Raw genomic sequence first — 22,192 nt, 5'->3', positions numbered from 1 at the left:
GGTGCATGAGTGTGAAGGAGGGATTCAGGGAAGGGTGATGGGAGCATATGATTTACATTTTCTGCAAGACAGGCAGTTTCTTTGCTGGCAAAAGTCGCCTATGTTGTCTGTTCGAGACGTGTGTTTGGAAGGAGCCCATGTTAAAATGCTGTCCGCATGCTATTCCGTTACCTTTTTTTTCTCAACGGTAAACACTGAAGCTGTTGTGAGTAAATCTTCAGTTTCTGTCTGTGAATGAAGAGCCAGGTTCAGGTTTTGCTCAAATAAGGTTTTACAGTCAGATCTACAGACAAGATATTTGGAGTAAACCAGTGACACTGCAGATTGCAGTCTGGTTAGATTGGTGGGGCATCCTAGAACTGTCATACATTGGACTAAAGAATGTTGTTATTTTATGTATTGACAACAAAAACCTGCTCTTTGAAATCAGTGCTTTGTAATGGCACTTTCATGTTCAGCTCTTGACTTCCTTCTTTAAAAGACTCTCAGTTGAGGTAAGGGTGATGCCATTCTGGAAACTCATCTTTTTATCACAGGCAGTAAGACAAAAAATAAAGTTAGAATAAAGTTTTAAATTATGGTAAACGCTATGCTTTTCAGCTGCAAGTATTGTAACAGCTTGCTGGTTTTCAAATTGCAAGGCTACACATTGAGTTGCCCCATGTAGGGAGCTTTTGGGGACTTCAGAGTTGTTACTGTGGCTTGTGAACAGTTATTGTCATTGCAGAAACTTTGGGCTTTTAAACAACTTCCCTTCCCTTCCCTTCCCTTCCCTTCCCTTCCCTTCCCTTCCCTTCCCTTCCCTTCCCTTCCCTTCCCTTCCCTTCCCTTCCCTTCCCTTCCCTTCCCTTCCCTTCCCTTCCCTTCCCTTCCCTTCCCTTCCCTTCCCTTCCCTTCCCTTCCCTTCCCTTCCCTTCCCTTCCCTTCCCTTCCCTTCCCTTTTATAATAGATAGAATAATTCGGTTTAAGATTTACAGTTTAGCTTTCTAGTTGTACATAAGGCTGTTTTTTTCCTGATAATTTTCTGTTGATATGATTTGAGAGAGGCTTAGAAGAAGGCTTTATATACAGGTAATGTAACAACTAGAAGTGTGCATAATAGTCTGTCATAATCCATATAGGAATTAGAGGAATGATCTGTTAGGTTGTATTTCTTCAGATAAAGATTCCTTGTACTGCATACTTGTATATTTTTTGCAACTTCTGTTAGATTTATGTGGCTGTTACGGGTATTCCCACATGAAACTATTTCAATCTATTGTGATGTGAAAAACTTTCTGGTTTTGGGGCTATAATTTCATATTTTGATGTTACATTGTGAAGTGTATCATGTTAGCTCCAAGTTAATTTCCTTGCTTTTTGAAAATACAGCAAATACTGATGCTCTTTTAGCTCTTACTTAATGGGGCTATAAGTATTTAATATTATTTATTATTATTAAAATGTATTATTAATATTTATTATTATTCAATATTTAAGTTCTTTATGCATTGTCATTGTTTTTGAGGGTCTGCATGCTGGAATGTTTTATGGAACTTTTTAAGTACTGTTAGGCTATAGGATACACTGTTTTTTCTGAGCACATAATTTTTTTTTAAGCTGTCCTCACATATTAAAATGTTTCCCAGTTTGTGCTTTTTTTTTTTCTTCTTCTCTACTATTCCCAAACTTTTAATATTAAAAACCCATAAAAGTTTTTGTGCTGATGGCATCATAATGTCATAGCAGTTTCTCATGACTGCTCTTATATTTAAATATGTTTCTTACATTTAATTTTAGCTTCTTTAATCTGAAAAGTCTTCAACTTTTTTTTTTACTGATTGATATCTATCTCATGTAAAATTAAAATGCTCAGAAATCTGAATGCTTTGTTCAAATAGGTTGAGTATGATTAAGTTCTAAGAAGTAGCCCATCAAGTAAAATCTTCTGATTGCATACAAAGCTGTCTGAATTAAAAAACCAGAAACCTAACTTTCATTTGTAATAGCAGTGTTCTGATTTTCATTAAATAAATTATGTTTTACTCTATTTTGTTTAAACTCAAGATTAATTTCTATGGTTACAGGGGATATAAATCTCTAATTGCTTTTAAAAGGGATTGTTTATTCAGAGCAGGGCTGACATTCTCTCCTTAAGAGAAGCTATTACTTAATTTTATTTTTCTAAGTTTAAATGCTTAAAAAATATTTGTAATGATACCCCAAAGGTATCATAAAAAAATAAAAATAATTATACTCTAAAATTACAGGAAATGGACATTTAAAAGAAAAAAATCTTACTGAGATTCATGACTGAGAACAAGTGAGAAAGGAAGAGTGTCTTACTTCACAACTTGAATTCTTGTCAGTAGTTTCTGCTTTCAGTGATTAAAAATACACTTTTGAATTGTCAGCATTACTGAGATGCAAGAGAATAGCATTGATTTCCCTTTTAATTACAGCTAAAGATCACTGCTGTCAAATTCTGCAAATGCTTTCCTGGGAGAAATTTCTATGTGACAATCTACTGGAATGTTTTCAAGTAAAAATTATTCTCTCCCATGGTGGGAGTGGGGGAACTATTTTTTCATGGGCCAAACCAGTTGGCAAATATCCTTAGGTAGGTCAAACCCAACATGAATAGCATTTTGTGGTGAACAGATGCAGGGATCCAGGGATGCTATTTCATGCCACATTACAGGTTACTTTGGAAAGCTAAAGGTCATTTGGTAGTTAATTTATATGTCAGAGTGATGCACTCTAAGGGGAGGGATTTTTCTCAGGCATTACAGCTGGACTTCGGTCATGTCAGAAGATTCTCGGGCAGGGACAAAGTAAGGTGCCTTCATTCTCAGTGATACTTTACGCCAGCTTGTGCTTGGATAGTTTTCTAGCCCTTGCTGTAGAGTTGAGAACCTGTCATGGTTTGCCTTAATTACTGTTTTATAAGACACTTTTGTTTCTTAGAAAGGGGCAGGGTGGAGGGAATAGGATAATACTAGCAGACTGTATTTCAGATTGACTCAGTATTCATGTCTGGTTCAAGAGTTATTAAAAGGATTGTCCTTTTATTTTTGGATACTGTTGTTTTCCTCACCTCAGTTTAACCACAATTTTTGCTGTTATAAGGACTAGTGGAGGGGAGTTATTTTCCCAAGGGATGGAGGAGGGTTTTTTTGGGATTGGTTGGTTCTTCTTCCTAGGTGTTATAACAGGAATAGTAGCTCACTCAAAAAATGCAGCAAAGCAGTGCATCTGAAGTGGGGCAGAGAAGAGATCTGTGTGCTCGATTGAGAAACTTTGTCTACATTTACCAAAGATGTGAATAGCCTCTATTAATGCGTCATTCCGCATCAGCAACGAAAGGACTTAAAGGGACCAGGTGGCCCAGTGAGTTCCTATGGTTTTAGGGCAGATGATCCACATCTTCAGTTTTCTTGTTACATGAGGAGGGAGAAAAGAAAGGGCCCTTTGTCATAATTTTTCTGCTGATACTATAAAACATTGGATAAAAATCTTAACATGTACAGAATTAGCTTCTTTCCAGTATATTTATTTATTTGCTTTTGTGCTTGATCTATATGTGTTCTTTAGATATGAAATCATAAGCTTCTCGTTTCTGGCAGGGTGTTTCCTTTGTCAAGTCCAATCTTTTTAATGGGGGGGGAAAGCTTGTTATTTGGCATAAACAGTAGAGCATCCGTGTTTCATCCGTGTAATACAAATGAAGGTGTTGAAACATAATGATTTCTACTCTAAGAACACTATTGTACTGAAGATGAAAATCCCCAAAAAATACTTGAACGCTGAAACAAAGTGATGCTTGTCTCCCTGAATTGTGTTTGACAGAGCAGTAGGATCTTGAGACAGGCTGAGCGCTGTGTCAGATTGTGCTGCATCAGTGTATAGGTGTATTTAGTGTGAATACACCACAGCTGTAGAACCCTGGATGGAAAGGCTGGCAGGGAGGCCCTGGCCCGGCACAGAGCGGCTGGGGACGGCGGCCTCTGAAATGGATCCGTTTAGTCCCCAAGTGACGCACATGCAACTCTCTCTGAATCACACTGCAAAAACTTGGATTCTCCATTTCATAATCGTGATCAGGCGGAGTAACATTATATTACCGTATGTCTGTTAAATGAGGCTGGAAATCTTTTTACATTGTAAAACATCTTTGAGTCAAGAAGACATAGCACTAAATGAGTTCAGACTGTGAGAACAAGGGACAAGAAAAAATATCTTTTACAAGCAAAGTTGAACAGTTACTGAAAGGCTGTAAATGGAGCATTTTGAACAGCAATGGTAAAGGCCAATTATTGCAAATATGTATTTTGACCAATTTACTTTCATCTCTCAACCAAAACACTCACCACAATTGTTGTGGGGTTTATATTTTAGTCAATGAGGTTTTGGATGATTGTGTAAAAATATAAACGTTAAAGAAAGTACTGATTAGAGTTGGACAACAAACAAGAAAAAGGGAAATAGTAAGTTTTATTCAAATCAGATGTTGCTTTTTATTTATTTATTTATTTTTTTAATTGAAAATATTTGCTGTCACAGAGAATAAATGAAGACTGCTTACTAAAAACATTTAGCATGATGTTATATTTTAGAAAGCCTACTGTTAATTTTTTCTGGAGGTCTCCTCATATTCCAGTTGACCCTCTACAGACCATGTTCAGAATATTTAGGTGTGTTTCTGTATGTGCAGGTATCAAACAAGACCTAAGAAAACAGTGACAAAATTAACACAGACGTCTTTATCTTAAATTCTACATTTATAGCAGTTTTCTGCTTCAGAATTGAAATTCGGTGTTTATAAGTAATTATCCTTTAAATGAGATTTTTTTTTTACCCTATATTTGTAAATGACTGAAATACAAAGCATTAAAATTATTTTAAGACTATAGAGTATTCTTTTGGATAATTACCATTATGAAAAAATATTCAGTGGCTTCAAAATAATTTTTCTATACAGTTGGAGTTTGCTGTATATACCATACACATTTTAAAAACATACAGCAACCCCACCTCCAAAGAACACCCTAGTAAACCTAAATCTAGTGATAATACTGGGTACTTTCTGTCTTCATTATGGTCAGTGGGGAACTGCAGCTTTTGAGCTCTTCGGTCTTCATTTTGCTTTACTCTTATTAGAAAAGAGTCTTGAATGAAGAATAGTTTGCAATTGTGTCACAAAGTTCCACACATAATCTATTCATCATGGACATGACCAAATTTTATACCAACTCTGGATCATTTTTAAGGAAAGCATGGTAAGATGAAATGTGAGGCTCTTAGGCTGATAGTGAGTTATTTACTAACAGATTTTCCACTTTGTATAATAAACAGTTGATAAAAAAATCAAAACAACCAAGTGCCGATCAAAAGTGCACTTTAGAGGCTAAATACTTCAAATGTGAACTGAGAGTAGCAAAAATCAATTACAGGAAATTTTTGAACCATAGGCAGTATTTATAAATATAGGCTAAGTAGAGCAGGAATTTTTTTAAAAAATTCTTTAAAAGCAAGCTGTTTCTTTCTTTACTGTGCAAGACAGTGCTTTTTTAGTGTTTCCTTTTTGCCAGTTTGGTATTAAGCAAAAGGAAGCATGTTTTGCTCCAGCCCAGATGTTAGGAATTGGGCTTTACTTCTTACTGCAGTTCAGAGGTCTCTTAATCAGTCTATTAGTGATAACTGAATGCTGCCTCTGACAGATTTTATCTTCCAATAACCCGCAATGGCTAATGCAAATGTTTGCAGTGATTCCTGGAAATTTTGCTTTGGTTTTACCAAAAAATAGTGTTGTTTTGAATTAAAATACTGATAATATTGCACACTTTATTTTTTAGATATTTTCCAAGTTTTTTTACCGCCTTCACCTTGAAGAGTGAAAATACCTCAGTCTTAATTGTCATGCCTTTTAATTCAATCATGAACGTTCTTACCCCAGGTACCACGCATTTTATTAATACAACGCTCCCATTCTTGGTTCTGTTAATTCCTTTGCTCAAATTCAAGATTGCTAATAAAATGCAATTAAAATGTTTCCCTGCTCATCACTGCTGCTGTACCACGTACGCTGGAACCGACCAAAGCCTCCTGCCGCCCGTGTCCATCACTGGGCCACCCCCACGCCAGTTTACATATTATTTGCTCTTTTGGGTTTCAGATTACGAGAGCAATTGATCTGCGTGACCTGTTTGAGAAACTTCCACGTTTGCTGGGGAAACCTAAACCAAATGTGTCCCCTCCAGAGACACGGCAGCTGAAAACCGGCTGGTTGCCATGCGGAGGCAGCCAGCGCTCCTCCGCCATCAACTGTGGGGGGACAGCACCACCTCATGGCCTCCTAATAAATCACCGCGCAAACCCCTTCAAATAACGGTTTCACACTGTTAAATTCGGAGCTGAAGCCTCCGCTCTGAATTTCATCTCTGTTTTAACTGAATTAGTTTAATTTTTGTTGCATGTCACTGTATCAGGGAATGATATCATTCTGTTTTTGGACGTTCCAGCTTCTGAAATGTAGAATCCGGGTAACAGTATTTGAAAAGCAAAATCTTGTCTGTTCTTAGGCAACATGCTGCAGGAGCCTGTGTGAATTCCATGGGCTCGCAGTGCTTAAAACATAATATAGAAGGAAGCTGGTCGGACTTGGACTTTCATGTGTTGTATTTTTCAAAAGTTCATAACTCTATCTAATCAAAGGTAGTTTGTAGTGGAAAACTTCTCCATAGGAGTACTTTCTTTATAAAAACTTTTCAAACAAGTCTTTTCCAACTGCAATAGTTTAGGTAAGAGCTGAAGCTCTTAATTTTAAAATCTATTTAGTATAAATTTGGTTTCCATTTATCATACCTATTCTGTTTGGGTTCAATTCCAGATTTCTGAAAATACTTGCCTTCCTTATATGCACTAACTATGGAAAATATGCTCCTTTTTTTGTCTTTAATATGGTTTAGACATATTAAACTTTTTTTGGTAATAAAAACAAGTTTATATTCTTACACCAATTACTGTATCTCCTAGTACCGAGACTGTAATATTTTTTCTGGAAACATGCAGTCCCTGTACATCACCTAATATCTTATTGAAATTCTTAATTTCTTCTGAGATAGGAAATGGTTGTGTTTGGATTGACTGTGTGTTTACACTCGAAAATATGATTAATCTCTAGATATTAATATTATAACAAACTTAAATTTTCTGCTCTTTACAGAGGGGATTGTGGAGTGTAGTTACCCTTTCATGAATCTGTAGATGGGATCTATTTAAGTAAGAGATTTGAAGATCAGGCTTTTTGGACTTATTGAAAAATTCAATGTAAAACTTTTTTTCTTTTTTTTTTTAATTTTTGTGACTTAAAAGACACATCAGCAATGCTTGTCAGTGCTGCTGAATCAACAGTAAATGTGGTGTCTCTTGACTTTTGCTAAGAGTCTTTCTATTATGTTTTGAGTTTAAATATTTTTTGTTTCCGTTAACAAAGTACATCCTTCACAAAAATCAGAGCAGCAGTATAATATGAAGTGTAAAAGTCCATTTTATATGGTAGTAAATAGATGCTTATTGTTCTGATGGAAGAGTAACCTTGATAAAATGCTACGTTTGTTCAACGAAAATGACTATTCACCGCTGTCGAGTTCTCTCTACAGCACGTCACGGGAACCTACTCCAATGATTTTAATCGTAAACAATGCTGCTGCTTTGTGCAGTGGGTTAAACGTATGCAAATTGGAACCTACTGCTTCTTGAGTGATCAGTTCTTTGTTGGGAGTGGAAAGAAATGCTGTATGTATAGCTAAGATACCGAAGGAAGTACAACCAGAGTCTTGGTTCTGAAGTATCTGCACCTTTTGGAGATGCCGCTGTGGGGGGAACGCTTTCCTGTTTCTCTTGTTATTTAAAAACGTAGCCTGCTCTAAAATCATAAGAAAAACATGTAAATAGAAGAATATCTACCATTTCTAGTGAAGGCCCCAAATTACACAGAGCTGTGCATGCCACCTGTGGTAGCAGATGGCAACCACTCACAGCTTCCTTTTGTGTTGGACATGCGTTATGTGCAATATTTGCTTTTATGCTTTAATAAGAGTTGTTTAAAAAAATCTACAGTGACAACAAAACACAGATACATGCATGAAAGAGGTGGTTTACAATGAAGTTATATTTTTTTAAAGTGCAAACTGAAACCTAAAGTAAGTTTAAAAAAGTTATGTTGCAGGCTTTAATGTGTATTTACAGTGGTTTTTACTTGCATAATGCTGATGCTTTTGTTGCCAACCAGTGGAAAACTGCTGCTGCTTCACTGTAGAGAATCAATTGGTTTTTCATGATGAGAACTACACTTGGGAGTTTTTAAATAACACGGGGAGTCTCCAGCTTTGGTACCTGAGCTTAGGAGGTTATAATTTTAAGATTCTTAAGTTGTCACTAAATATGGCAGATGTGTCTTTTAGGAAGTTCCCGACTGGTGCTCTCTCGCTACTGCTCTCCCTTGTGATACAGGTACTTGTGGAGCTCAAGTGAGATAAACCCATTCTTTATATTTGGTCTTAAACATTATTACCTCTATTTCCAGAAGAATAATTTTAAAAAGAAGTAATTTCATTGTTTTGATGTGTGGTATTGACCCTCAAGGAAGTGCCAGTGGGAATGGGAAGAGGGAGAGCGTGGAGTTTGATAAGTAGTCTTCATTGTCAGGAAGAACATAACCCTCTGTGTCCTGGTGGTGAACAGAAGCTCGTAAGTGATGTAACTGATGTTGGCAATATTGGGAGGAAATGGGCTCTTTTCCCATGATTCTCGTAACAATGTCAGTTATATCTGGAAATTCAGTAGTGCTCTTCCCCATAAAGTAAGTTTAGTATTAACATAGTGCAAGAGTGCTGCAAATATGAAGAGCATTTCTCTGAACCCTCTTTTCTCTTCAGGGGAAAAAAGGAAATAATTTCATTATTTCGGGGTTGAAGGAAAGGCTTATTTCTCTGCTCCAGACTTTCAGAGAAGAAGAAAGCTAATTTCCACAGAAAAAGAATGGGAACCATGACAGGAGGCCAATACTTGGATGTGTTTGTGCTTCGTCTTCAAATTGCTTTCATCTATCCTTTTGACGTCTGTGTCGACTGGTGGTATAATGGTTTTTAAATGGGCATATACAACAAATAGGAAGTTGCAGTTATGATGAATGGGTAAATGGAGTGGAAAAAAATGGATATGCTGAAATGCATATGGGATTTAAAATTGTTCTAGATCTACTTGAAGGATTAATTCGAAAAGATACAAAAAATTAGCCCAGGGACAATATGAAGCAGGGGAGGAGAGACAAAGAGAGACAGACTGGCCAAGAAAACTGTTGCTTTTTATTAATAGAAATCAGGTCACGTTAGGCAAAATTTATGAGTTAACTAATGGTATTAAAACCCCTCACAGTTAAAACATTCTTTAGCTATGTAAATAAAAAGGAAGTTAGCAAACAAGTGGATTTGTCATGCAGCTGGATTGAAGATTAATAATAGTTTAGGCATGGTATACAGGCTGCATTAATAAGAAGAAAGCCATGGACCAGCAGGGTAAAAGCAACATATATACTGGGAACCAGAACATGGAATTGGAAATTGTGCAGAATCTGAGAGTTTTAATGCAGTCAGATTGTGATTATCAGAATATCTCTGGCTTGAGTTCAGACACAGTGGATTTGAGAAATCCCAGGTTCTGAAGGCAGCTAATTTTAATGACAATGCATTAAAGATGGTATTATTTGATCAGAAGACAACAAATTTAATGCCTATAATTAAGTCTGCAGAAGGAAATTAATAATGGCATCAGCAGGGCCTGATCCAGAAGTGGTCCAGGCTTCAGAAAATATTTTAAGGGGAAAAAGATAAATAGAAGATAAGACACAATGCGGTATATTTGCTATCTTACTAAAAGTAGGATGTCACCAACCAACTCGATGCTTTAAGAAAACCTTCTTTTCCTTCATTAGGAAGAGCTGGTGTCTGATGGTAAAGTGTCTGATAAAGGGCTAATAGGAAGCTTAGAGGAAATTAGCAGAGAAAATAGTGACTGAATAAGATGAATGATCAGAAGCAATGCTTCTGTGTTGAAAGAAGTATTGGGCTGAAGAGAGATTAACAGTAGAATTACTCTGGGATTGATTTTAAAAGTCTTCTTGTTTAGTACTGTTCTTATTTTGGAGGAATGCAAAAAATAAGATGAATAAGTAAAATTTACTGATGAGGGAATGCTGAGAGGGAGGAGGGGAGGAGCACAATATGTTGCAGCAAGTGATGAATTGCTCTGGGGTCTGGAGTTGTGGGGAGAAGAAAGAAGTTCAGCAGTAGAATATGCATTTAGAGACAGAAAAAAAAGAATAAGCTAGAAAATAATCCATGAAAACAATGGAAGAAAATATATATCTAGCTGAGTTATAAAGTCACTAACACTGGGGAATGCCCATCTAGTCACCTGCATTGGAAGAGGATGGATACAAACTGGAACAAATGCAGAGGAAAGTTACGAGCAGCTTCAAAACTGCCCTGTGAGAGGAATCTGAAAGTTTGGGGTTGTTTGTCTGGGGCTACAGAGGTTGGAGGGAGATTGGATTATTGACAGTAAACTCAAACACATGGGCAAGGAAGCAGAGCTTTTAAGGGAGAAGACTGTTTTGAAGCAAGAACAGATGGATAGAAGCTGATAATCATTAAACGTGGAAATTTGATGGTTCTTATTCATAATAAGAGCAGTAGGACTCTAATAAAGCCATTTGGTTGAAATAGGAAGATGCTTTATTACTTTTAGGCTGGAATTTGATAACTTTGTGAAGAGTGTATGGTGTGTGTCTGATAACCCCAGGTTAATTGTAGGCTGATAACCCTGGAGATATTGTCAAGATTTATATGTGTATAATCAGGGATATTTTATGTCTGCAGATGATTAAGCATTGTACCCTCCATTACCAAAAAAAATTAAAAAAAAAAAAGTTTTTGGATAAAACTCACATTCCCTTTAATGCCAGTGAGACCTTTTTCATAAAATTGTTTAATTTTCTTGATATGGCAATAAGGAATTAAAAACTCTGCCAGTAGTACATGGTAAGAAAAGGCGAAAGAGAAACAGCAGCAGTGCAGGATCCCAGAAGATGCTGTTAGAATTTGAGGGAAAGCAGAACAAGAAGACTCACTTCTGATGCAAATCTTGGGAACTAAGAACTTGATGCGAGTATGAGCATAATGGTGTCATTCTAAATTCATGAAAATAGCTATACAAATGAAGGAGAGGCAAAGTGGGGTCAGTGCAATTCAAACACACGATGACAATTTTAACCTAAATAGAATGCTCTTTGTGACTAGATGAATTAATTACTGTAAGACAGTGTTCTTGCTTGTCATTCTGATTCTTTCTGCTTGTTAATCACCCCTAATTGTAGCTATTGCAATAATATTAAGATTTATTACTTATAAAATTTTGCTAATCTCTTTTCTACTTTAGTGTTTGTTCGCATATTAATGTAAATGTTTGGAAATCTCTTTCTTATTTTACATGTCTGCTCTTTGTCCTCTGTAGTTCTTTCTTTCTGCCTATTAAGTATTATTGTTCTACTGAAACACTGTAAGGCTGTTTAAAATGTTTTGCTTTCATAGTCAAGCTTAATTTACCTATTCAGCAAATTTCATGACAATACCAAGTCTGAGCTGAGAAAGAGACTGGTATTCAAAAAATAAGTTCCAGTGGCGATGAGAAGGAACATCTGTAGAATGGCTTAGCTCGAGTTCTTTGTCCTTCGTTGATCTTGTAGTGATTTCAGAATTTCCCTTCTTATTGCTTACGATGCGGCTAACACACTTTAGGAAACTTCAGATCTACCAGAGGTACTAACAGAACTCAGTTTGCTGTGAATGAGGTGAAATTTCTGGTGCTGTTAAACACATGGAAAACTTGAAACATGAAAACTGGGAAAATTCTTTTCCAATGCGATGAGTTGTAGTAAAAAAGAAATGTAGCAAATAATAATAAAGAAGTGTATGCATATTTATTTGCACAAGGAAACACTTACTTTTAGTTTTACAAATCACTGTGATCTTAATAAGTAATTTTTTTTCCTCTTTTTTCAAAGAGCTGCTGATCTTTTGAAAAAAAATAATTGGGGAAATTAATCTTCTATTTATTCAAACTATTCTGTGCTCTTTCTCTGTGGGTTTTTTTGTTTGTTTAATTACAAGGAACATTTGCATGAAAATAGGATTTTAAGACCTGAACAGCTTCTGATGCTTTTTTTTTCCCCAGATAAACGAGTAAACTACACTTATTGTCTTTGTAAACTGAAACAGCTATTGTTTTGTAAAATTCCTTGCATAATTTTTTACACTGAATTATTAATGAACATTTGATAATATTTGATAATATGCTTTAGAACGGTCCCCCTGCATCCCCCTTGAAAATATATACCACTAATGTATATAATTCTCCTCCCTCTCCCTCCCCCCATCATGTCTCCTTCAAGACCTATGAAGGAATTCATATTGGTTGTTATCTCATTTCTATGACCAGTTAAACTAGATTTCCGTAGTTGCTCTGATCTCTAAAATAGACAGTATGTTATGCTACACCAAAACTTTAAAATCAGAATAAAATTTGTAAAAGTTCTTTCAGATTTTCTGGCATTTTTTTCATCTTTTCAATGGATTTTTGTCACGTCTTTTAATAAAGAAAATCAAGTGGATTTATAACAAGATGTATCCGTGGTGAAGTGGAAATCTGATAGGGATGTATCCTCTGGCAGATCTTACTAATGATTGTCAGATGACAGGGATACTACTTCAGTTCAGGCACAAAGTATGTGTTCTGAAATGTACATTAAGGTCTCAATTGCTTGTTTAGATAATGTTTCATGTCAATATTGTCACGTTTGATATTTTCAGTGTTTAATACTGTAGTTATATTTAGTGTTTAGTAATGTTTAGTACTTAGTTTCTGTGTTTGGGACAGAAGATGTGTTTTTACTACTAGTCTCTGAGTTCTGCTTTCATAAAAGAGATCTTTTTTAGGTGATTTTAGGTATCGACTGCTTGCAAAATGTGAAAATTCTACTATAAAAGAGTAAATTTTATGGTTCTATTTAATTACAGAATAAATAATTTTACTAGATTATGTTTGAAATACTGAACCGTTATATTTAAAGTAATCAGTTGCTGACTGAAATTCAATTATGATTTCTGTTCATTTAGATTTCCCATATTGGAAAGCTGAAAGATTTTCTTCTGCAACACAGAAAGGATTACATTAATGCTTACAGGTAAGTGTGCATTGTGTTTCAATAGATTCATTTATTTTCAGGTTTTGTAAAGTGAACTGTCTAAAAATCTATAGGCATAATGACTAAAAATAAAAATGTAGGTTCCTTATTTATTGGCTTACTGTAAGCTACTTAAGACAAATAATAGTGTTATCACAAGAAGAAAATGAGACTCAGAATTGTAGGAGACTTTTGGCTCTGTCGAGGGTTTAGATTGCGGGGTGACAATAAAACCCTGGCAGATGCATTGTTAACCTCCTCTCCCCCACACTTCCCCCTTTTGCCCCTCCCTCTCCCCCCTTCCCACTCAGGACAGGCGATCAGGAGGGAAAGAAGGACAGACAGAAGAGAGTTGGAAAAATTAAAGATGTTTTACTGATGCTACTGATAAGAATAGAGAAAATAATACAAAATATACAAAACCAATCTTGAAAGTCCCAGCAACTGCAGAGCCGGCACCTGAAGTCCTGGATTGGACCCTGCAGCCAAATGGAGCTGGATTCAGTCTGTCACTAGGCCTCAGTTCACAGGGATGACTAGCAAGGTCCTCTCCTAATGTCGGCCATAAGCAGAAGGGACGAAGAAGGGCAAAGAGAACGAGATCCTTGTGATCTCCCACTGTTATATGAAGTATTCACGTGAATAGAATGTTATACACCATTGGTCAGTTTCGTGGTCACTTGTTTCTCGTTGCCCCTCTCACAAGATGTGAATCTGTCCTTATCAATAAGTTAGCATTCCATTGCTATGTTTACCAAAACATGTATCTGGCTCTCTAGCAGAATGCAGCTAATATGAAGGCTTTAGCTGACAGGCAAAATTCACTAAAAGAGAAACTTGTTTTTTGACCAAACCAGGACAGGTTCTTAGGATTGAGCTCTGAAACAGAACAACCAAGTCCATTGCCTTTTAAGGACCTGCAGAGTAGATTTCTGAAGTGGTTCGGAGACGTCAGGACAGACAAGATTTAGTGATCCAGGTTGTCCCTTTCACTCTGTGACACTAAACTCTCACGAAGGATGCGGTCAGTAGCATCAGCAGGTGCTGGAGGAGAATGGTGTGAACTCTTCAGGCTCTGGAATATGAATCCCAAGTGAGAAAGACTCCATTGAGCACATGGTGGCAGGGGACAGCAGCACAGGGGACAGCAGCTTTTCTGTGACAAAAACTTTAGGTTTCAGTTCTGGTATTTATTTTTGCATGGAGAAATTTCAGATTCTTTTCAGTTTTTAGGGAACATTCAAAACTGCTGTATCTGCTTACTTGCTGATAGCTTCAGTAGTAGGATTTTTAGAAGAGTAAAAAACAAGTTTACGAGTTGATGTTTGTTAGCCAGGAAAAAAGCAAAAGAGTATCTTGTGGTCTGTGGCTGTAACATTCTTAATGAATTACTAAATCAAGTTATCCTAAGATTTAAATCTTACTGCAACTGGTATTTTGGTGAACTGAGTACAAATAATCATATCATTTGAGAAATGGAAAACTTTTTTTTTTAAATGAAATTCTTGTTTCATTAATAGTCGTATTATAGGTTGCACAACATTTCATTCTAGAAATAGAAAATACTTAATAGGTATCTCCATTTAACTAACTTTGCCATTGTAAAACAAAGTTAAACAGTTCCAGTTGAACCAACTGCTCCTTTATTTTGTGTTGTAGATGTGGGTTTGTGGCACACTTAGGACTGCTGTAAACAATTATTTGAAAAATAAAGTATCCTGTGCATGTCTTGTAGAGCAGATCCCACAACAGCTGATGAATTTCCTTCCTTCTCAGTCTATAGCTGTGGCTAAGATGAAAAAATGCATAGTAACCTACAGTCATTGCTGGTTTTGGGGGAAATACATTTATCTGTAGAAAAATGCTCACCAAAATTGCAATGCCTTTGTCACACAATTGTTTAAATCGGGATCATCTGCCACCCTGGTTATGCATAGGGAAGAGATGTTCTCCATGCTTCTGGGACTCCACTTTACTTTGAGATTTGTGGTTCAAACCCAAAACTTTTAACATTCCAACCAGATGTGAAGTTGGAAGAATGTACTGTACATGCAATACAGAATTAACACCTCCAAATTGGGATGCCTTAAAGAACTGACATGCACCTTCTACAGAGAAACTAATGAATTCCTACCAAGTGCAGTTTCCAGATTGTAGGGTGCAAGCTCTTTAAAGAGAGTGTTAGCAAGCTGTTCTTGAGGTGACAAAGTGGATCAGTGAGGCAATGCCCTTCTTGGCAGGGGAAGTGTCACTTAAAACTAATAAATGTGTTCTTTTTTTCACGGTCATCTGAGTTGCACACAGCCTAGTTGGCTGGAGTTTTTTTGGGAGTGGGTATATCCAAATGAAACAGTGTAGGTGAGCTTGCCCTTTTAAAGGATCTTCTGAAACTTCACCATTTCCTGTGTTGTATTTCTGTGGTCCCTCAACATAACCACAGTATTGCAGGGAGTGAGCCAGCCCTGTCTGCATTTTGCTTCTGCCACAGCCCCAGCTACAACCCAACCCGGCTGTTGCTGCAAACGAAGTAGAGAAAAATACAGTCTGAAGTCATCTGGGGTTGAAGATACTGCATCCCAAGTCAATTTAATACCTTTCTCAAAAAGGCTTTGTGGGTACCAATAGGAGCATTATCCAGAGAGCTATCTGTCCTGCAGGAGATGACAATAGAAACAGCTGAACTGTCTGCTGCTCCTCAGGCTCTGTCCGTCCTGGAGGAACAGGCTTTCTGAGAAACAACTTCTAGGCCTGAAAGGGTCTGTTGCAGCAGTAGCAATACTATACAATCAATGATATCAAAAGGTGTCCCTAAATAAAGTCCCAGAAGATATCTGGCACCATTTTTTTTCCCCTGAGATTTTAAAAGCAGTATTCAGTTGTTTCAAAAATGAACAAAAAGGGAAAAAAAAATGGCATGTTTTGCAAGTGTAAGGCCATGAGAGTTATTCATAGTCAGTGCCAGTGAAAAAGCAGCTTTGGGGTTGCGGGCGTCAGTTCTTTGTGCAAGGTGTATTAGTAACTGCTTTTCCAGGCAGAGGTAGCACAAAGCTACATGCTCTGACTAGCACTTTGCTTTTCGATTCCTGTTGGAATAGGACTTGAACAACACTAGGTGGAGCTACCAATTTAATACTGAAATAACTGAGTTTACTGTGAACGCGTAAGCTGAGAAACTGCAATTAAATGCAGCAAGAGCAGTCAGTCAGTAGTGGTTAAGTTTTGGGTACTATTTGTATTTTATTAACTGTAGTCTGCATAAAATTGCAGTAGTAAGAGAAGTAAAAGTTTGTCCAAGTTATTTTGATTTCTAACAGTTTTTAATGTTCTTTTTGTAAACTCTCTTTTAACCACTTATGATAATTCTCAGTGATTTTCACCTCACCTCAGGTATTAACTAAGAAGAGGAAACTAAGAAGAGGAAAAAGAAGTGTAATTTCCTTTATGAAACCATAAAATAATCCTTCAGATCTCTTCTGTGATTGCAGTTGATCCTGTCCTTAACAGTCAACCAAATATAGACAGTACTGTCAAATTCCATCCTAGGTTGCTTATGCTGCTTTGTGGATGCAAAGCGGACTGTAGCATCCATGCTGCCAGTCCCATAGTCCTAGCAAATGCCTCACTCATTCAAGACAGCAGTTCTCAATACTTAAGCTATAGGGAAAATTTTTAAACCATTTAATACTAAAAGACTGTGATAGAATTTATGTGGGAGGTCTGATTTTGTTAATGAAATTTGACTACCGTGTATTTTGTTAATCCTATTTAGCTTTCAACTATAGCACAATGTGTTGGTGAAATTCAGCTTTTGATTTACCAAGTTGAATTATTGTATGCGCTGTAAAACCTCTTCCTAATGTGTTATATCCAGGTTCTTGGTTGCTTTTTTGACCTTACTTTTGTAGATCATACCTTCTTTAGTAAGAGAGTGTTTATTTTTAGCATTCGTAAAATATCTTGCTACAGAGGGAACATCTTTAATTCATTTTTAGAGAACGGTTTTTAGCCATGAGGAAGGCAACAGGAAGAAGAATTAATTGAAACTAAAGCCCTGATCTATTTTATCAAACTTTGAATATTTAACTGAAATACCTAAACTGAGTCCAGAAAGCTCAAGAATTAGTGACTACTTATTCACTTTATTTTTTCGTGATTTGACTGTTAGCTATAAAATATGTAAATGGCGAAACACATGAAACTAGTGATGCAGCGACCTAAGCTTGCTGACTTAGAAGCTGTTGTGGCTTTATCCTCTCCTGTTTATCAAGATTCGTCTGCTTTCCCTTACATCTTCGTTTTCAGCTTTTTCTGATAAGGAACTTTTCCATTTTCACCTCTCGCGTGTTTCTTATCCCATCCGCCATGATTCCCTCCTCTGCGTAGAACTTCTGAGAGTTGTAATGGAACCTGAGCTGTGGCTTACGGTGGAAGGAAACCAGACTGGCCTGTTGGAAGGCTCTGATTTACAGAGAGACGCGTATAGAAGCTCCTCATTCAAACTTCTCTCCGCATATATGGATATTTTTTGTCATTTGGCTTAAAAATGGGGTTGTATTAATCTTAAAATCTGTGGCAATAATTTTGAAAACTTGGGCTTTCTCTACAACACACAGTTATAGGAAAAATGATTACTAATGAAAACACTGAATGAGTAGCAAAGACTAGGAGTGACTCATGTTATTATTGGCTACACCTCCTAAGGGAAGGACCAATAACTTCATATGTGCCATTGTTTTTATATAACATTAGAGCCCCGTCTTAAAGTAATGAATCATTTGAAGTATTTTCTCGTTGGCTTCATATACACATATCAAACCTAACAAAACCCTTTAGGTATCGTACTCATGATCAGTGAACACATTCAGTGGCAGGGTATTGTATAAGAAATGTGTAGCTAAGTCAAGGGATGTTGTGCCATCCCTGTTCCTGCTGACAGTAGCTGTCTCCGAGCTGTCACCTGTGATGTTGGTAACTGCAGTCTCTCTCCAGTAACCTCTAAAAAGAAGATTAATTGTAATTCTCATAAATTATCTTGCTGTCTTTAAAAATTATGTTTGTGCCCAGTAATTATGCCTCTTGCCCAAGCATTTATCTCCCTGGTAAAGCTGAAACAAACAAACAAAAGCAACAAATCAGTTACATGTTTGCCACCCAATAGAAAATCATTGAATGCTTACCCTGTGTTTTCTGGAGAGTGTTCCATTGGGTTAACCAATAAAACAAAAGAAGTAGCCATTAAAGAACTCCAAAAATAGAGTCTTACTGGCTCCCACACAGTGCCAGACTGCTTTCTTGCCTTAATTGTGTTTTTACAAGTAGCAGGGCTTGGTTTGTTATACTAAGGTAGTGAAACATGAAGATTATCTGTAAGGACTTTGTTCATGGAGGAGTATATAGTATTTGCCAGTTCTCCAGGGAATTACTTTTAAATTATTTCTCTTCTTTTTTTTTTTGTTTGTACTATATTCCGTACCGTTTCTATTTTAGAAATAGTAATTCTTTGTAGCAGTATTCTCGAATTTCTCAGCAATATTTTACAAAACTGAAAATGTTAAGTCACATATGTCTCTGCTGCCTGTTCTAGTAGCCGAAGCTTCCACACAGAGGTTGGTTGATTGTTTTTTAAAAAAAGTTTTAAATATGTTGTGGAGTGTTTTGTCGATTGAATAGAAAAGTTTTTACTTTTGATTTATGTCAGGCAGCATTTGGATGGAAAAAAAGCAGTGAATTAAAAGACACAAAACATAATAAGTAATGTTTAAGTTTAGTAGTTGAATAAGAAAGAAAACAATGTAAAACATACTGGATGCCCAAGGGGAAGAAGTTTAAAAATGTCTTCTGTATGTACAACTAAGGTTATACATACGTGTACATATGTGCATATACCTACACACGTGTGTGTGATCTTCTATGTATATATTTGTAAAGCAATATCTACACATGGTAAATTGGGCATATTTCTACTAAAACAGAATGTGTCAGTATTTTGGAACTGGTTTATTTTAGCTTCTTACTTCTCTCTCTTTTGTAATACATTGCTGGAGGAAAATCAAGTTTTTCTGCTTGATTTGATGCCTTTATTGAATCAGTAAGCAGAAAATATTTTATACACCCACAGAAAGAGTTACTAATTCCAAAAGCTGGTGTAACGCCTTCATCAGCTCTGGTTCCTTGTGCTTTGCCAGCAAAATGGGATCATGGAAATGACAGGGTCATTCGACCACCCTGTTTTCCTTGCTTTTAAATATGTATTTCAGTGGAGATTCCACATCCTCCCTCTGCTTTTCCCTGTTTCCTCATCCATGCTACAATTTTAATTTTTTTTTTGCACTAACATATTTTGGCTTCTTCTCAGTCTCTTCAAAAATCAACAATTACATTATATTCGGGTTTTCATACCTGTTTTCTTTGAGCTTTGATTGTACGTTTCCATCAACTTTGGACACCGCCCCACTTGGTGTTGCAGTTACGTGTCAAAATGAAACAGAACTCCAGCTCAAGCCTTGCCCAAAACTAAGAGTAGCAGAGAGATTACCTTTCATTTGTAATATTATACTGCATTTATGCATCCCATTTTAATGATGACTTTTTATGCAACAACATGTTGTTGTTATGTTTGGTTTATGATCCACTGTGATCCCAGATGACTTTCTGAAGAACTGTGCCCTAATCAGTTGTTCCCCATTCTCTGTGGGTTCAGATAATTGTTCCTGCTATAACAAAGAGCCTCTGTCCATTCCTTATTCAAATTCTTCATGTTGTTTCTCCAAGTTGGCAGGATTGTTTTGAATTGAAGTCTTGTTCTTTTGGTACAGTTTTAATTTGCTTAGCTTTATGCCTCTGCAAATTTAATAAGTATATAGTCCATTCTGCTGTCTGAGTTGTTAATGAAAGTATTAAATTGCAGCGGATGCAGGACAAACCCCTGTGAAACTCAGCTTGGTGTGTCCCTCTGTTTTGGTATATAACTACTCCAAGTTCAGCTTTTCAAACAGTTTCACATCCCTATGATGTCTGTTTCTTCTAACTCATTCATTGGCTGGTAGCTTATGAGAATGTTGTGTGAGATGGTAACAAAAGCCACAGTAAAGAGAAGATAAATAGCCAGGATTGCTTTTCGTCCATCCGTAAGACCTGTTACTGCATCCCAGAAGTAAATTACTCTGCATATGACTTACTCTTGATACATCTTCGTTACTGGTTGTCTTTTTGTTCTTTGCTAAGTGCCTAAAACTTGTATGACTGTTTGATTCTATATTTTCCTAGGCTGAGTCCTCTGCTTTTTTTTTTTCCCCTTAAGGCTGTTTTTTAAAGTTAATTGCTACACTTCATCTTTTCATCAACCTAGCACTCTCTTTTTCTCTCCTAGTTCTTGGCACGAAGGATACATCTTTTCATGTGATGCATTTCCTTTTTTAGGTGTTTCTCGTACTAATATTTGCAGACTAATCTCTTGTTGTCATTGGCATCCCTTGTCAATTGTGTCTCATCCTGCACTCGACCTTTTTTGCACTCAACCTTTTTTCTGATCGTATCCCTACATGCTGTGTTCCTTTAGACTCATCAGTAGCAATCAAACCTAATTTGCACTTTCTATATTCTGCTTTTTGTGTTGGAGCTCAGTAAGAGCTTGTGGAGTAGCTGAGTTGATCTCTTACTGCATTGCCTGTTCTTAACTTTCATCAAGGGCAGAATTGCAAACTATCATAATGTCATTTCTGTACATACATTTCTATACATTCACATAGAATCACAGGAAGTCTTTTCTGTTCCCGTTTAGATTTCCCGTTTTCTGTGCAATTTAACCTACTAATCTTCCTAGACTGTTGAAGTCTGCCTACTTGATGCCCCTGTCTTTATCTTACTCTTCCCTCACATTTTTAAAAATCACAAATAACCAAGTTGTCTTCCAGCCCAAGTTTCTCAGGAAGGTTTTTCCTATGGATTAGGATAAAAATCTAGAAGAATTTCTTTTCCCTTTTCCTGCCTTCTTTATCTATACGCATTAGCCAGTGCGTGTCTTGGCTAACTCTTCTGATCGCTTCTCAAAAACCTGGTTCATTTGACTGCTCTTGATTTAATGGTGTATCAGCCCATTGCTGTGGTATTGCCACTGCACTTCTGAGAAAGTATTTGTATCTCTGACATACAGCACACAGCTGGATTCTTGGTTCAGTTGAGTTTTGTGTGCGTGTGTTTGCTTTTCTTTGGCATTTTGTTTTTAAATGATTGTTTCTTTTTACAGTAAGGCTAGAGGATGGTGATTAGATGGATTTTTCAGTATAATCTACATGTGTAACTTTACTGGGGAGAGCAATGGGGACTTCAGTACCCTGTTAATAGTGGTGGATGCCGTATGTGTTTTGACAGGATGGGATGTGATTGCGTGACCCGTTCTTGCCTCCTCGAGGAAGCTGGGTTTAGGTGTCCTTGCTTCCCAGTGGCCTGACCAGCTCTTGGTCAAAAGCCCTGGTACCAGACACTATGTAAGCTGCAAGCAGTTATATAAGGAAAAGTATTCTATATATTTTTTACTGGATAAAACTGCATTTTGCTACCTTTGAGGCTGTGAAACTGCTTTTTAAAAATTTGATCTACCATAGTTTTGTTTTAGCAACTATGAAAACTAACCAAACAAGTTGTTTCACAATGTTAAAGGTCTTACAATTATCCTCAGAATATCACTATATTACTAATAGCTACAGTGTTAGTAACAAAGAAAGAATACCCGAGGCAAATTTTTGCGTATGTATTTCTGAATGTGATTTAAAAGAAATTCTGGTTTGTATTTTGTAATCTTTATTTTACCTTGTAATGTTAAAAAGTGTGTGAAAAGTATAGAACTCCACAAATACCACAAAGCTGCACAGGGTACGAGAACCTAGATGTATAAAGACAAGAACTTCATA

The 22,192-nt window shown here is 36.7% G+C and overlaps 1 protein-coding gene across 2 annotated transcripts in view; it reads left to right on the top strand.

Annotated features, from left to right (window-relative positions):
• The window catches only part of STX18 (syntaxin 18), a 67,438-nt gene that overhangs the window by 22,654 nt on the left and 22,592 nt on the right, over positions 1 to 22,192 (top strand). For both annotated transcript variants that reach the window (XM_080344256.1, XM_080344255.1), the window contains exon 2: positions 13,216 to 13,283. In XM_080344256.1, the coding sequence (XP_080200382.1) occupies positions 13,216 to 13,283 (68 nt within the window). The remainder of the gene's footprint in view (positions 1 to 13,215; positions 13,284 to 22,192) is intronic.

The sequence above is a fragment of the Nesoenas mayeri genome (assembly GCF_963082525.1).
Source record: "Nesoenas mayeri genome assembly, chromosome: 4".
Classification (NCBI taxonomy): Eukaryota; Metazoa; Chordata; class Aves; order Columbiformes; family Columbidae; genus Nesoenas; species Nesoenas mayeri.
Note: the sequence above shows the minus strand (reverse complement) of the source record. Positions and strands in the feature narration are given on the sequence as shown.